We start from the raw sequence: 15,429 nt of genomic DNA, 5'->3' as shown, positions 1-15,429 counted from the left end.
CCTAATAAGCTCTGCACAGAATGAGTCCTGGTGATCATAATGTTCCATGTAGGTACCATGTGCATTCCTTAACTACGCTCATTAAAGAATGTGCACAGTCCTCACTGTTGACAGAGTTTTCCATCTGAGCAGTGACTATATGTCCGGTACCATTCTTGAAGCAGATATAAATCAATTCCTCAAGAATTTAATGAGCTCTGTTATGTGCCAGTACCCTGAAGACAACAAATGACAATGTTCCTTTCCTCAAGTTGACTATAATCTACTTGAAACAGAAAGAAAAAGACAAGTTTACAATTGTGTTAATGTATGTGGTACATGTAATAAATGTTCAGGAAACAAGACAGAGCCGTACCACTACTGCTATTACCACTGCTGATAATAGTTGATACTGAGATAGCAGTTAGGAACTGTTCTGATCTTTAGCTATGGTAACTTATTTAAATCCACACCTCACATATGTTCTATTATTATAGTCATTCTATATATGGGGAAACTGAGGCACAGAGGATTCAATCACTATCCTGAGGTCAGAGAGCTAGTAAATGGCAGAGTTGGGCTCTGTTCTCTTAGCTACAGAGTTAAAAGACAGATTCATGAAAGAGGAAGGCCCAGAATTAAATCTGAAGAGAGAACAAAGAGGGAAAGGCATTTTGGGTGAAAGAGTAGTGTGAAAGAAGATTAGACTTCATTGGGATAACACCCAGTTATAGAAGGTCTTAAGTATTAAAAAGGGAGGAAGCGTATTTAGGAAGTCACTGATGATAAGCTGCCTCAGACAGTGGGTCCTAAGCATTTCTGCCTAGACCTAGGGCCATATGTGCAAGGAAGAGAAGGACTGATAATCATGCCTTGAGATAATCATGCCTTAAGACCCAAATATCCAGTCTTTGCCATCAATACATGGTTTTGGCATTTATTTGCTGATGGCTCCTTATTTGAAAAATAGGTTATACAGTAGATGTGGTGCCAACAGCAACTATATATTGGCACTAAAACACAGTTAAAAAAAACAAATGTCAAATTGCCTTTGGAAGTCATGCGTTATAAATGATGTTACTAAATGCCAAATTGAAATGTGTTGTTATTTGAATACAATTCTTAAAAACAATGTAAGGAATTACTTCTAAAACTTTATTATGTATAATAATCACTTAGTTAACTTGTAAAATGCAAATTATTGGGCTCCACTCCAATCAGGATTTTGATTCAATAGGTTTGGGGCCCAATATTACTTATTATATTTAAATACAATAAAAACATTATTCTGAGGCAGGTGTGGCAGCTCTCACCTGTAATCCCAGCACTTTGGGAGGCTGAGGTGGGTGGACCACGAGGTCAAGAATTCAAGACCAGCCTGGCCAAGATGGTGAAACCTCATTTCTACTAAGAATATACAAAATTAGATGGCATGGTGGCATGTACCTATAATCCCAGCTACTCAGGAGGTTGTGGTGGAGAATTGCTTAAACCCCAGAGACAGAGATTGCAGTGAGCCAAGATCACACTACTGCACTCCAGCCTGGGTGATAGAGCGAGACTCTGTACGTAATCTAAATACCAAACTAAAATAAAAATTCTGAAAATTCTAAAAGAGTAGCAAAGAAAGTCTGTTCATATTTGTCATCTTTCCCTATTATATAATCTTTAAAACATTATTCAAGTTAAAAAGTCATGAAACCACAGCAATCCTGAATTCATCTATTAAGACATCTACTCAATATCATTGCTGGTGAACAGTATGAAGGACTAACATTACTCTTGAATAACTGGAGTTTAGATATTCACTTCATCATGAAATACTATTCATATCACTGGATATAAATAAAAAGTTTCTTAAAGATAATTTTTGCTAAACTATTTGTATGGAGAATTCCATATATCAAAGTCATGAAACTTCATCAAGCATATGATCATCAGATATACAGTCATGAAATTCATTTTTCTATTGTGAAAACTTCTGATTCTCATTCTTTCTTCTTTTTTAAAGTGCCACATTAAAAAAAATATTTCAGGGAAAACAATGATTAGCATTTTGAATAAATCTCACAGTTATATATTTTATATTTTATATCTTAGCCAAAAGCTCCACAAACAAAATGGTAAGTTGAATATAAAACAAAAACCAAGGTCTATGAAGCTAACACTCATAATAAAAATGGTTCTACATCATAAGTAAAATAAAAGTTAAATATATATATATGTATATATGTAAAAATATATATATATATATATATATATATATATATATTTAACTTTTTTTTTAGTTTCAGGGATACATGTGCAGGTTGGTTTTATAAATAAAGTTTGTGTTTTAGGGGTTGATATATGTATTATTTCATCACCCAGGTAATAAACATAGTACCCAATAGATAGTTTTTCAATTCTCACCCTCCTCCCACCCTTTACCCTCAAATAGGCTCCAATGTCTATTGTCCCCTTCTTTGTATCCATATGTACTCAGTGTTCAGCTTCCACTTACAAGTGAGAACATGCGGTGTTGGTTTTCTGTTACTGGGTTAGTTCACTTAGGATAATGGCCTACGGCTCCATTCATGTTGCCGCCCAGGACTTGATCTCATTCTTTTCTATGACTGTATAGTATCCCATGATGTATATGTATTACAATTTCTTAGCCCAGTCTACTGTTGATGGGCATTTAGGTGGATGCCATGTCTTTGCTATTATTAACAGTGTCACAATGAACATAGACATGCATGTATCTTTCTGGTGGAAGGACTTATATGATTTTGGTTATGTACCCAAAAATGGGATTGCTGGGTTAAATGGTAGTTCTGTTTTCCACTTTTTTGAGAATTTTCAAACTGCTTTCCACAGTGGCTGAACTAATTTACATTCCCACCAGCAATGTATAAGTCACAACGTTTAATGAAAGTGTTCACTGTAAGTAAAACAGTGAAACTATTCAACAAGCAATTCAAAATAATGTTTTCAATCTGGAAAAGGTAAATTACATTTACTAAAATTAATACTTTGCGATCATTTAGGATCCTGAGAGGAGGGCATTATTGGCTTGACTTCACACCAGTTAAAATATTCATTAAAAGAGACAAAGAAGATAAAATGTTGTATCAAATTCATTCTGTAGAGATTTTTAAAATGAGAAAACTCTCAAGGTATCTATGATTTCCAAATAAGCAAAGTAAGAAATTTCCTATAAGTGCAGTACTCTTAATAGTGGCATAAAATGTTATTAACGTCTGTGTTTAGGGGAATGAAGGCTTTCTAGGGCTTTTCAGCTTTTAGGTAATTTCTAGATGGTACACATCTGCATATACTAAAGTTTGTCTTCTCTTTGTTCTGCTTGTCATTTGCCCTTCCTCTGTCTATTCCATGTCTTGATAGTTTGTGGCCTGAGCTTCAGATGTCTCTTAGCATCACAGAACCCTGAGCAAGTGTCTGGTTATTCCTGCTTGAAAGATTTTCAGAAGGAGAGTACTGTGGGAATGGTTTAATTCTTTCAACTTAAAAACTGTCCAGATTACTTGACTAGTGTAATTTCATAACTAAATTGATATTAATAAAGAAATATTAATAAGATGGTAGAAAATTTTAAATTTAAACTATAAAAACAAATTCTTTATAAAGAAACTATTAGCAATGTGATAAATAGGTTAGGAGAAGATGCTTTCTGTGTTAGGAAAGCAGAAAGAAACTTTATTCCGCAAATCATCTCAAGTAGGCTACCGTCTCCTCTACCTGAAGTTAAGTACAAGTTAGTAAACCACAAATAATTCAAACCTTTACAAATATGGTGAACTCTTCCACTTTTTCATTGGCTAGCAGCAATTTCTTCTGTGCACCTTCAAGGACCTGTTCACTTTGTAGTGCTAATCCTTGAAGCTGCTTAGATGCTGCTGTTTCAATTTCTGCCATTGCAGATTCAGCCTCATTTATTCTTGATACTAGGAGAGTAAGCTTGAGATCCTGCAAAAGATCAGCAGTTATAAAAGAAAAGATATTTTATAAACGTATTTGGAAGAGTTAGTTATACATGTCAAATAAGGAAAATATTTATTATTCTCTCAATATACATATTTATTATTTGGGTAAAATTAGTGATTATTTTCATTAATTTTCAATAAAACATCCTAAGCATAGACTCTCATATACTTATCAAAATTAGTTTATGGTTTTTAAAGATTAAAAATAATTAAAGTCATAGAAGCTATTTTAGACCAAAAGATCCTCTATATAACATAGAAACATTTAGCTTGAAAGTTTAGGCAGTGCCTACAACATTCCTATCTACTTGTATAAATACCAGTGATTAATAATAGTTTTCGTTTATTAAAAACCATCAAGACAAATGACACCTGTTTTCTCTAATACAGAATACAGAAGTATCTTTAATGTTAAACAAATATTTAATGCTTCATGTAAAGATACAAATCCTCTTTGTAATTATCTGAAGTGTTTAAGTAGCTTGTGGTTTTGAGAAGGAAAAAGAAGAATGATGTTAAAAATGAAACATGCTCTCACTCATAAGTGAGAAGTGAACAATGAGAACACATGGACACAGGGAGGGGAACACCACACTGTCACACCAGTTGAAATCTGTTGGGGGGTGGGGGCCTCTTGAGGGGTGGGGGACGAGGGGAGGGATAGCATTAGGAGAAATATCTAATGTAGATGATGGGTTGATAGATGCAGCAAAGCACCGCACGTCGATACCTATGTAACAAACCTGTACTTTCTGCACATGTACTCCAGAACTTAAAGTATAATAAAAAATAAAATTTAAAAAAAAGAAATATAAGAAATAAATGAAACAAACACCATTATATTCCATCTCTAAGCTAAAATGTCCTTTTTAAAAACATACCTTTTTTTCTAACTCCTCTTTAGATTTTTGATACATCTGCTCATACTGTGACTTTTCTTTTACAGCAACATTAAGTCTTTGCTTTAGTGAATCAATTGATACCTTCTTGTTGGAACATTCTTCAGTTAATGTCTTTACCTACATTAAAAGCATAAAGGTAATTATTATTGTTAAAGGCATTCTAGTAATATACTGTATTTGTTCCAACAGAAAATAAATGAGTGAATGAGTCTAATTCCATTTATTTTCTCATAATGCTATCAAATTCCAGTATATTTGCAGAACTCATATTTTGTATGAAAGTAGTAATCCTTAAATAAATAATAAAAACCAAAATTGCACACAAACTGTATGAATGGTGTTATGGTGTTACTTGCACCCAGTAACACAGTATTAATGTTAACTACATATCCATGAATTAGTAACCTAAACTTCCATTGTTCTGATTCTGAAACAAGCCAAGTTATAGATAACTTTCCATTGTATTCCCCAAAATAAGTATTACATACCCGTTTCTAGATAAAATAAAATAATAGGATATATATATTATTTATGAAATATATAATATGTATATATATATATCAAAGTATAACAGAAAAATGTTATTTATATAAAGATTCCAAGGCTGTATCTGAAATGATTGTTGAAGTTAAAAAATTAGCAACATTGAAAGGATAACACTGAAAAAGCCTATAGGAAGTTATTTTAACTTGTGTGGGTATGTGGAGGAGAAGAGAAAGAAAATCCATATGGATTCATCATGCTCATGTAAAAGTTTCTTTCTGAAATCCATTTGACCTAACAGATAAACTTTCATTTTCAACAAGGGAAGTAAAGGAGATGTTCTCTCAGGTGTGGATAACACTCAGAGAATGTCAAAGCACAGGTTACTTTACGAGTTGTGAAAATAGCACCCTTTTTAAAAAAACAACAACAAAACCTTCTACTTTGGGGTCATATGTTACATAACTACTTTAAATACAACTCCCTTTGCATATAAACTCCCTTCCCATGTAAAATGCATTAAGGGTATACAAGAAGAAAATACATTTTTAAAGAACTTCTGATAGTTATTGGGAATCAGTTTTCACTAAGAAATAAAAGTTTATGTATGGGCGCGGTGGCTCACGCCTGTAATCCCAGCACTTTGGGAGGCCGAGGCGGGTGGATCACAAGGTAAAGAGATCGAGAGCATCCTGGCCACCATGGTGAAACCCCGTCTCTACTGAAAAATACAAAAATTAGCTGGGCGTGGTGGCGGGTGTGGTGGCACGCGCCTGCAGTCCCAGCTACTTGGGAGGCTGAGGCAGGAGAATTGCTTAAACCCAGGAGGCAGAGATTGCAGTGAGCCGAGATTTGACCACTGCACTCCAGCCTGGCACCAGGCGACAAAGCAAGACTCTGTCTCAAAGAAATATAAGCTTGTTTCTACCATAAGTTATAGTTACGAATAAAATGAAACACTGAAAAAATTTAATTATGTATCCTAGAGATTTTTAATGTTTTCATGGGATATTTATAAATAGAAACAACATGTGGCCATATTAAGTATGAGATTTTAGAGACTTGAATTTTAAAATAAATAATATACTTTCAGAGAAAATAGTGTAATTTTGTAACAGTAAATATATATCCTATGAATATCTTCTATACATTTATTAGGATTAAATAGTCACGGTAAGAGAGTAAATACAATGGGAAGTAATACTTTTAGTGTCAGTGAACATAAAAATGGATACCTTTTTATCAAGATTTTCTAACATTTCACTAAAACTCTCACTACTTTCCAAATTCACTTTCTGTCGAAATTTCAAGTCCTCTATCAAATGTCTTTTCATAGTTATATCCCTCTCCATTCGAGACATCCTTGAAAAAAAAAAAAAAAGGTAGTATCAAGAGTGATAGAAAATACCTTAACAGTGGTGATGGCTTACATTTTATCCAATATCATGCCTACTGTTAGTTTTTAAATGCTATTTGATATTAATGACATTGTAAATTAGTAAAATGAATTGCACTGGATAAGATATTGTTTTTTCAATATTTTGAGCACTTGTAAAATCTATAATTTATTGTGACTTGGTAATTATAGAATAACATATACATTAAAACAAAAAACATAAAAACCGAGAAAAATTAGTAACACTTATGAAAACTTAGAACTATTAAATTTTTACACTGCTGTGAAAAAATCAAATAAAGATAATCAAAAGCATAACAATGATAAGAAAAAAATCTTATACTTCAATAAACAAATGTAAACTCTTGTAATGAAACTAAATTAGGCATAATATCTTCTAATTTAATATGAGATTAAATCCACACATCTGTTTAGCATAAGTTGATGAAATATTAAGTATAAAATGGTAATACAATAAGTGAGAGATACTACTACCGCCACTGCTGCTGCTACTGCCACTACTGTTAAAATGAGAAAGACCATAGCTAACATGTGTCGAATGCTTACTCCATTCCAGTCACTGTTATAAGGGCTTTACATGTGTTAACTCACTTATTCCTCATAAGAACCTTATTAATTAATATTATTAAATTGAGACATAGGCCTAGTAGGTGAGGAAGCCAGGATTCAAAGAGGGTTAATCTATAGCCCTGTTAAAATAAGCAAGACTTAATCAATAAATAAACTTTAAAATATTCTCAGTTAAAAAATTAACCAATCTTTTTGTCTAATACTTTTATCTATTCGTATTACTTTTAAGTGCTCTTCACTTATAATGAGGTCTACAGGTGTGTTTGTGAGATACATATATCTTAAATGTATTAGTGCCAACCGGAATTCTATCTAAACAACTTACTATTTCTAAGCAATAGTGTAGCTTTGAAAGATACAGAAAACAATAATTTTGGTCCAGTGGGATAGAGCATTTAAAATCTTTTTATTTTACAAATTTTCATAACCTCCAGTTATTTTCAACACAAATAAAACTTTCCTTTTCCCACCTTAGCTTTATAAGCTTAGGCATTAAATCCAATATAAATATTAATCTATATATTTGGGGGGGCTCAAATAACTGCCACATTGTAAAGTTTTTCATTCATAGTCTTGAAGTCATTATATTTATTCGAAATAAAATGTTTAATAAGAGAAATTTAAGTTCATCCTTATCCTAATTAAAAAACAGTAAATAGCTTGCTATTAATCATTTTTTCGCTATATGTAGCATTCCTTAAACTTTCATCTTACATAGTTTAAACATGAACTAGGGAAGGAAAATATTAACGTCAGCAGTTTCTTGGGGCACGTTTAATAGAGTTGGCTGTCACTAGGTGGCACCAAATACAATGGCTAGAACTACAAAGACCATACTTTTCATGCATTTCCTTTATGTGTTCTTCTTTTGCTAGGAGTTCAAATTTCAAAGACTTCACATTTGATGACTGTTTAGTGAGCTCATTAGTTGCATTCTAGATTAAAAATAGAAATAAATGTAAATATAACTTTCAATCTTGGTCTAAAGCAGCATAAAAATAAATGCCATTCTAAAGAGGAGTAATACATTTACAATAATTATGGTAAACAATTAAAATGAATGTTTTAATATTTTAAATGCTTTATTTTATATGCTGTAATAGAAATAATATAGTAATACTAAAACTTTTATAATACATGCCAAACTATAGAGGAACACAATCATTTAACAATTACAAAGAGTAAGTAATCCAAAATATGTTTACAGAAAATATGAATTGTCCTAGTAAAACATAAATATGTGAATAACTAAGAATTTTAATGATTTAAGAAGATCACTTAAAATGAATACTGGATTTACTAACATCTTAGATTAAATATGGTCACAGACGCTTTGCCATTCATCAAGCAGTAGAATCTATTTCCCAACACTCTGGATGTAGTCTGGCTTGTGACTTGCTTTGCCCAAAAGAATGCAGCAGAAATGACACTGTGTAAATTTCAGTTCCCAGGTCTTAAAGCTTTGTGACTTCTCTCCTTGCCTTCTTGGAATGCTGCTCCAGGATCACCTTGCTAGGAAGACAGTTGATGTATCATGTGGAAGAGTACCAAGATACTCCAACTGACAGGCAGTAGACCCACTACCAGATCTATGAGTGAATCTGTTTTGTATCTTCCAGCAAGGGAAATCTTTGGTTTAAAAAAATTCATGCATATGATGTAGCCCAGAAGAGACTAGCAAAAGAACTTCCCAGGCAACATACCAAATCATAAGAAATAATAAACTGTTGTTGTAGGCCACAATGTTTTGAGATAGTTTGTTAGAGAATAATGATAACTGACAGAAAACCTCATAAATACTCAATCCTTCTTTACTTGACGTTATTAATAGTGCTACTTATTAAATTATTTATAAATAGTTATTAAGTTTTCAAAGCAAAACAGTTTTGTGGTATTTGTTGCCAGTCTAGAAGCCAGAGATAGTAACTAGAGTGTTAGAACATCTTTCAATTTTGACTCTAGTTCCAACTAAATGTGTAATCTAAAACATCACTTAGTCTTTTTGGTATTTTAGTTTTTCTACACTCAAGATAGTATTGACATATTAATCCATTTGTTAAGTTTTAAAAGTATTAAATGAATATAAATACAATAAAATATAATAGCTTTGAAAATATTTGGAATAGTTATTTAGCTATATTTTTAAACTACAATAAATTGCTTCTATTAGAACTATTTCTAGGTTTGGATGTTTGATTCATGCTAAAAATAATTTGAATTTGAAAAGACTCAACTATTAATTACCCATGGTAAACATAGTAAGTAATTCATCAGACTGACTTTAAATATCTCATGAGTATAACATAAATTGAACATTTGAAATAATTTTAGTTTTTACATGAAACATATTAATTTTTCTCAAAAACCCAAAGCTACCTCAACATAGTAACTCTTTTGAATGTTATGTTTTGATCAAATGTGTGTATGCTACAATCAAAATTTCTACCATATTTTGCATATTTACAGTGATTCAGTGTTTTATTTCCAGCACTGTGTGAATAATATGTTCCACACTAGTCAATGTATCAAATAATTAAAACTTTTGCTTTAATCATTAATTTTCAATTCTTTCTCTAATGATTGTTCATTCAGTTAGAAATATGAACATCCATGATTATGCTAAGCTAATAGTGATATGCTAATATATGTTACAAATACTATCATTATAAATTATATATATTAATAATATGTATTATATTATCACTATAGTATAATATGGTGAGAACTTTAGGGACCACTGTGATATAAATGTCTACTTATTCCTCCTCTACATGGTCCCAGACTGTGCTTTTCTAATTTTGTATTTACCTTAACATTTCATATTTCCTTTTTTTTCTGTCAATCTGTTGGTTGTAATTGTTTGCTTCTGTGTCATTAATCCTGCCTAAAAATAATCATCCTGCCCCATAATATGCATACTTCTAGTGTGCTGCACTGACCTGAAGGTGTTTTCTGATGAGAACTAAAATAAATAAACTTAGAATTGTTTTTAAAATAAAAGATAAAGGCAGTAAATAAAATAAATATTTTAAATCTTTTAAAATAAAAGATAAAGGCAGTAAATTCCATCTTCAATGGAATGAATTAAGTGGATATTAAGATAACCAGCTAATTATTTTCTGTTTTTAGACTTACGGTTGTATTTTATGCTGTTAACTCTGACTTGGAGAACTGAGAGAAAAGCAATTTATAGTAAATAAAACAATGCCAGGTTAAGTAAGATACACTTTGGCCAAGATCTCTAAATCTAACAGCTATTTCATTTGATCCTCAAAAATTCTTACCAGAAGGGTAGAAAGGTATCCCTGCTTTAGACCTCTAGGAAAGTTAAGTAATTTCCTTGACCAGGTCCACAATAAGTTAATGGCCAAAAAGCGATTAAAACCCAGATCCTTTGTCCCTTTTTCATTCCCTATTATACAATATTAATCTGTAACATGACTTAAAATCTGGTGTAAAACACACATATCAAAAATGTCACAATGGTAAAAAGTCATCCCTGTGAGAGCCATACTATACTAAGTTTATTAAATATTTTTAAAATTTGCATAGTAAAATAATTAGGAGCATGGACTATGTAGCCAGACGGTTTGAGTTCTAATCTCAGCTCTAGATACAGTACCTGCGTGATCTTGGACAAGTAACTTACTCTTTCTGTCTCAGTTTTCTCAGCTGTAAATGAACCAGGGACATCAGAAAAGTATACATAAAATTACATAGAAAAGTCTAATATTAACTGGATAGTATAGAAAAGGTATATATAAACCTTTAGTATATTCTAATCTAACTAATTTTCTCAATTAAGTCTAAAAACATCAAATACAAAATGTTACTTATTAGAAAATCACTATATTAGCAGTTGGATATCTGTTATGGGCTATATTCTGTTTTCCCTAAACAAATTAGAATGCTAAAGTTCTCATCAAACCACCAGTACTCTAGAATGTGACCGTATTTGGAGATAAGGCCTTTAAACAGATAATTCAGGTAAAATGAGGTTATTAGGGTAGAATCTCATTCAGTATGACTGGTGTCTTTATCAGAAGAGGAGATTAGGGCACAGAGACACATAGAAGAAAGACCATGTGAAGACACAGGGAGAAGACAGCCATCTACAAACCAAGGAGAGAGACCTCAAAAGAAATGAAACCTGTCACCACCTTGATCTTAGACTTCCAGCCTTCAGAACTGTGAGAATAATATATATGTTTGCTGTTTAAGACAACCAGTCTGTGGTATTTTGTTATGGAATCTCTACAAACTAGTATCAAAACAAAAATTTTTAGTGGCAGAGAGTATTATGTACTTACAGGTACTCGATCTTCTAGGAAATTTCTACATAAAAACATGAAACAAGACAAAAGTAAAAATTTATCCTATTTGTCCCTATGCAGTTTGGTCAGTGTTCCAATACTCTGGTTTAGATTATGGACAGTCACTTCAAACTAACTGCTCTTGTTCCCTTTCTGACTCACACATTCCTCCAAAGCAAGAGAGAGATTTGTATGTGAGTAAAAGCTCACACCATGAAAAACCATAATGCAAAGAATTTACCAACACTCACGTGGATTTATTATTACCAAAAATTATTAGACCACAGATGGTAAGTAAAATAAGTATAAACCAACTAAAAGCTTTATGTAAAAATCATAAATTATTATTTATGTATAAATCAACTTAAAACTATGTCTTTTAGAAGTCAGATTAGATAATACTGGATCTAGCATTCTATTTTATCTTGGTGAAAAACAAAGTTATATCAGAATCATGAAGACTTAAATACATGAAGAATAACAGAAGTATGAATTAAAGTCTATATGATAGATAAGATCAAGGACTATCTCAATGATTTTATCTTCTCTATATGAAACCTAACCGCTGAAATGTTCAGTTTATACATTTTACCCCACGTTTTCAGAGACACATTTTAAGATTCATGCCCCCAAATTGTGCAACACTTTTCTCTCACATTTCTAATATTATGTAAGTTATTTAAGCTGATAAAATGTGATCAAGGCAAGTTTTACACATAAAAATTATCTAAAGAAGACGGTATTCAAGAAGAATCCCAGTGCTGGTTTGTATATTTGGTTACTATTAATAAAGCAAATTATTTTCAAGCAATAATAAACTCATTTATTTTAAATTTTATCCTATTTATCCTATGAGTTATTCTGCACTAAAAATGCACAGTAGTTAAGAGTGCACATATCCTATTTGGGATTGGAAACAATGATGAGTCTATTTGACAGTTCAACATAGTATTCCAATACCTTCCTAACAGGCATGATTATTCCATTTCTAATGTACTCTGTGCATTTACAATCAGGATTTTCTTTCTAGTGACTAGTGTTATAGCTCTGGTCCCATATACACTGCCCTTTTTATCTTCTAGCTAGCAATCCCCACTGAAGAAAATAATTAACTATGTGAGGAATAAATGGCCTTAAGAAGCATGAAAATGAACTTCCCAATTAAAACTCACTCACAAATCCTATTTCTTACAAGGTACTTCTATTTAAACTAAGGACAGACTTACTTTTAAGTTGTTAGAGTTTCACCTGGACTTACAACAAAAGGAACACTGCTTTTTATTTTCACTCTCAAGTTTAACTGGCTGAAATTTATGAAACCAACCCATTTTTGCTCTGTGCTTCTCCCTCCCACTTATTTCCTCCTTCTCTGTTTCAAACCAACAACCAAATTAAAATAGTAGGAAGTATGCAGAGAAAAGCAATTCTGTTTATGTTGACACATTATATCTCTGAAAGGATTCTGTTCAGCTGGAGGGAGATGCAGGGACAGAAAGGAGTATTAGAGTAGCAGACATCGGCCAGTTAACACCAGTTCCTAAATTAGGATTTCATGGTATCTTGTCATTTTTTCAGAGAATGGTAGTATTCCTTACCAGGTAAGACTCTACCAGGCTAAAAATTAATAATGAAGGAAATATTAATAATTTTTGGATTATCTATATCATAATTTACCTTTATTAGAATAAATTAGTGTTAAAATATGTCTTGCAGCATTCAGTAGCATAACATATGTTTTCATGTTTAGTAAACTTTATAATCACCTTTAGTTTACACTGCAATTGTTTCATTTCCAAATCCATGCTCCTTGAAGGACCAAGTGATGTAACTTGTATCCGTGGAACTGTTACTTGGGAAATTTCTTCTGCCAAACTTGTGATTTCAGATGAGGACTCCAATTTCTTTAGTAAATCTTCTTTTTCTTTCCGAAGCCCAGCCAAATCCAAATTAAGCTTCTGTTTTTCAAAAAAGAAAATAAATACAAATATAAAAGTAACTATGCTTAATCTAACAGTTATCAGCATAAAATTCTACAGCTAGGAAAATACTAAAAAGAACTTAAATTAATTATAGATATTATATAAACTTTACAAAAATCTTAACCTCTATTAGATTTTGCTTATAGTAGCATGGTTTGCAAAGTTAAAACAAAATGAACCAGCTGTACTCAATATCTTTTGGTTGGCTGGTCCTAACTGATGATGCACTATTTCTTTACCTTCACACATACATGGGTGAGCCAGAGATTCACATATTTGATAACCTTGACTTCAGGGCTGATGTAGTACTTAACTGGGAAAAGCCAAGCTGGAGCAGGACAGGATAACAGATGTTAGCTGTTTATTCCACTGGGTAGGTCTTACCACCCTATATAGCAGCCAAAATGCTTCTTATTTAGCAACATAAATGTTAAGTCCAATTAGCAGACGAGGCTTGTTAGAGATTTAGTTCAAATAAATAGTGTGCAAACAAACTCGCTCAGTTTTATGTACTTGATTGATTGTTGAAAAGTCCTATTTCTAATGCTGAAAATTAGAAAAAAGTCCTATTTCAGAATTGCACTGAACTCCTTACATTTTGAATTTTATTAACAAAAACATTTTGCTAAATGACATAATAGTAATATTTTTATGAAGGAGTGTAAAAGAAATCAGCTTAATGTTAGCCCTTCTCATTCACCAATCTATAGTCAGCAGAATGTCACCAAACTATAATGGCATAACAGCTCAGAGCTGCTTAACAGGGTACCTGCATTACTATGTTGTTATTCCAAAGCAGCTTATAATGTGGTAGCTTAACATAAGGTACCATTAGACAAAATGATACTGAAATCTCTCAGAGGGGAAAAAAAAATCTTTCTTTTTTAAGAATTCCAATTAGAAATAGCAAAAGATGTAGCTAAACTGTACAGTAAGATAAACATGAAATGTGTTACTTATTAACACTATTTTTAAAACACAACTTCTAGAAACTATACTATACTTATATATGTATGTGCATATTGTTAAATATAAATATTTCAGATCATGGATTCAAAGCTAGAACTTGATATACTTGAGATTAAACTATGTTTTGGCAACATAAAAAGTATGCTGCGGTAAAAAAAAAACTATTTAAATTTGGCTATATTTTAGCTTATAATCTAAAAGTATGGTTCTATAGATTTTCAGGAAATTGTTTATGAAATTTGTTCAATGAAATTTGTTCATTGTCTGAAAAGTACCCAATAATTAATATCTAAAAGTAAACCTTAATTTCCTTAAACCTGGAAATCTTCCCGTTTAATATTCAAGCTTGAATCCATCTTCCTCTCTATTTATTTATTCTCTATGTCCAATCAATATTCACGTTCTACAAATTACACAGTGTTTCTCATTTTCATTCCTTTCAGTCACTCTCTTAATGTAAACCTTCATTATTTCATTAAGACTATTACATTAACCATCTCTCTCCCGTCAATCTTGCCCTATCTTCATACCACCCTTTATACAACTTCCTAAAACAACACTGACCTATTATTCTCTTAATCAAAGCCCCTCATGGGTTCTTCATTCCAATAGAATAAAGCCCAAATGTTTGTGGATAATAAGGCTAAGATTAAGCTTCAATTTGTGTTTCAGTCAGGCATCACAGGAAGCCAAACTTGCCTGCTATTCCCCAAATCTGCCTGCCATTTTTACACTGATGACTCTACATATGGTGTTTCTTTCTGCTGAAATGGGTATCATCTTTAAAGGGCAGCTTAGTATTTCCTCCTTCATGAAGCCATCTTTGTTCTT

General features: G+C 32.0%; 1 protein-coding gene across 7 annotated transcripts in view; it reads right to left on the bottom strand.

Moving 5' to 3' along the window:
* CNTLN (centlein) overlaps nt 1–15,429 on the bottom strand; it is a 314,849-nt gene that overhangs the window by 37,123 nt on the left and 262,297 nt on the right. For 6 of the 7 annotated variants that reach the window (XM_010338733.3, XM_074394884.1, XM_074394882.1 and 3 more), the window contains 5 exons: nt 13,414–13,605; nt 8,175–8,272; nt 6,586–6,712; nt 4,847–4,984; nt 3,763–3,948 (listed from right to left, as the gene is read on the bottom strand). In XM_010338733.3, the coding sequence (XP_010337035.2) occupies nt 3,763–3,948; nt 4,847–4,984; nt 6,586–6,712; nt 8,175–8,272; nt 13,414–13,605 (741 nt within the window). Of the gene's footprint in view, nt 1–3,762; nt 3,949–4,846; nt 4,985–6,585; nt 6,713–8,174; nt 8,273–10,036; nt 11,673–13,413; nt 13,606–15,429 lie in introns of those variants that run through there. The other variant, XM_074394887.1, reaches the window with a different exon arrangement.

Source organism: Saimiri boliviensis, chromosome 2 (genome assembly GCF_048565385.1).
Source record: "Saimiri boliviensis isolate mSaiBol1 chromosome 2, mSaiBol1.pri, whole genome shotgun sequence".
Lineage (NCBI taxonomy): Eukaryota > Metazoa > Chordata > Mammalia > Primates > Cebidae > Saimiri > Saimiri boliviensis.
Note: the sequence above shows the minus strand (reverse complement) of the source record. Positions and strands in the feature narration are given on the sequence as shown.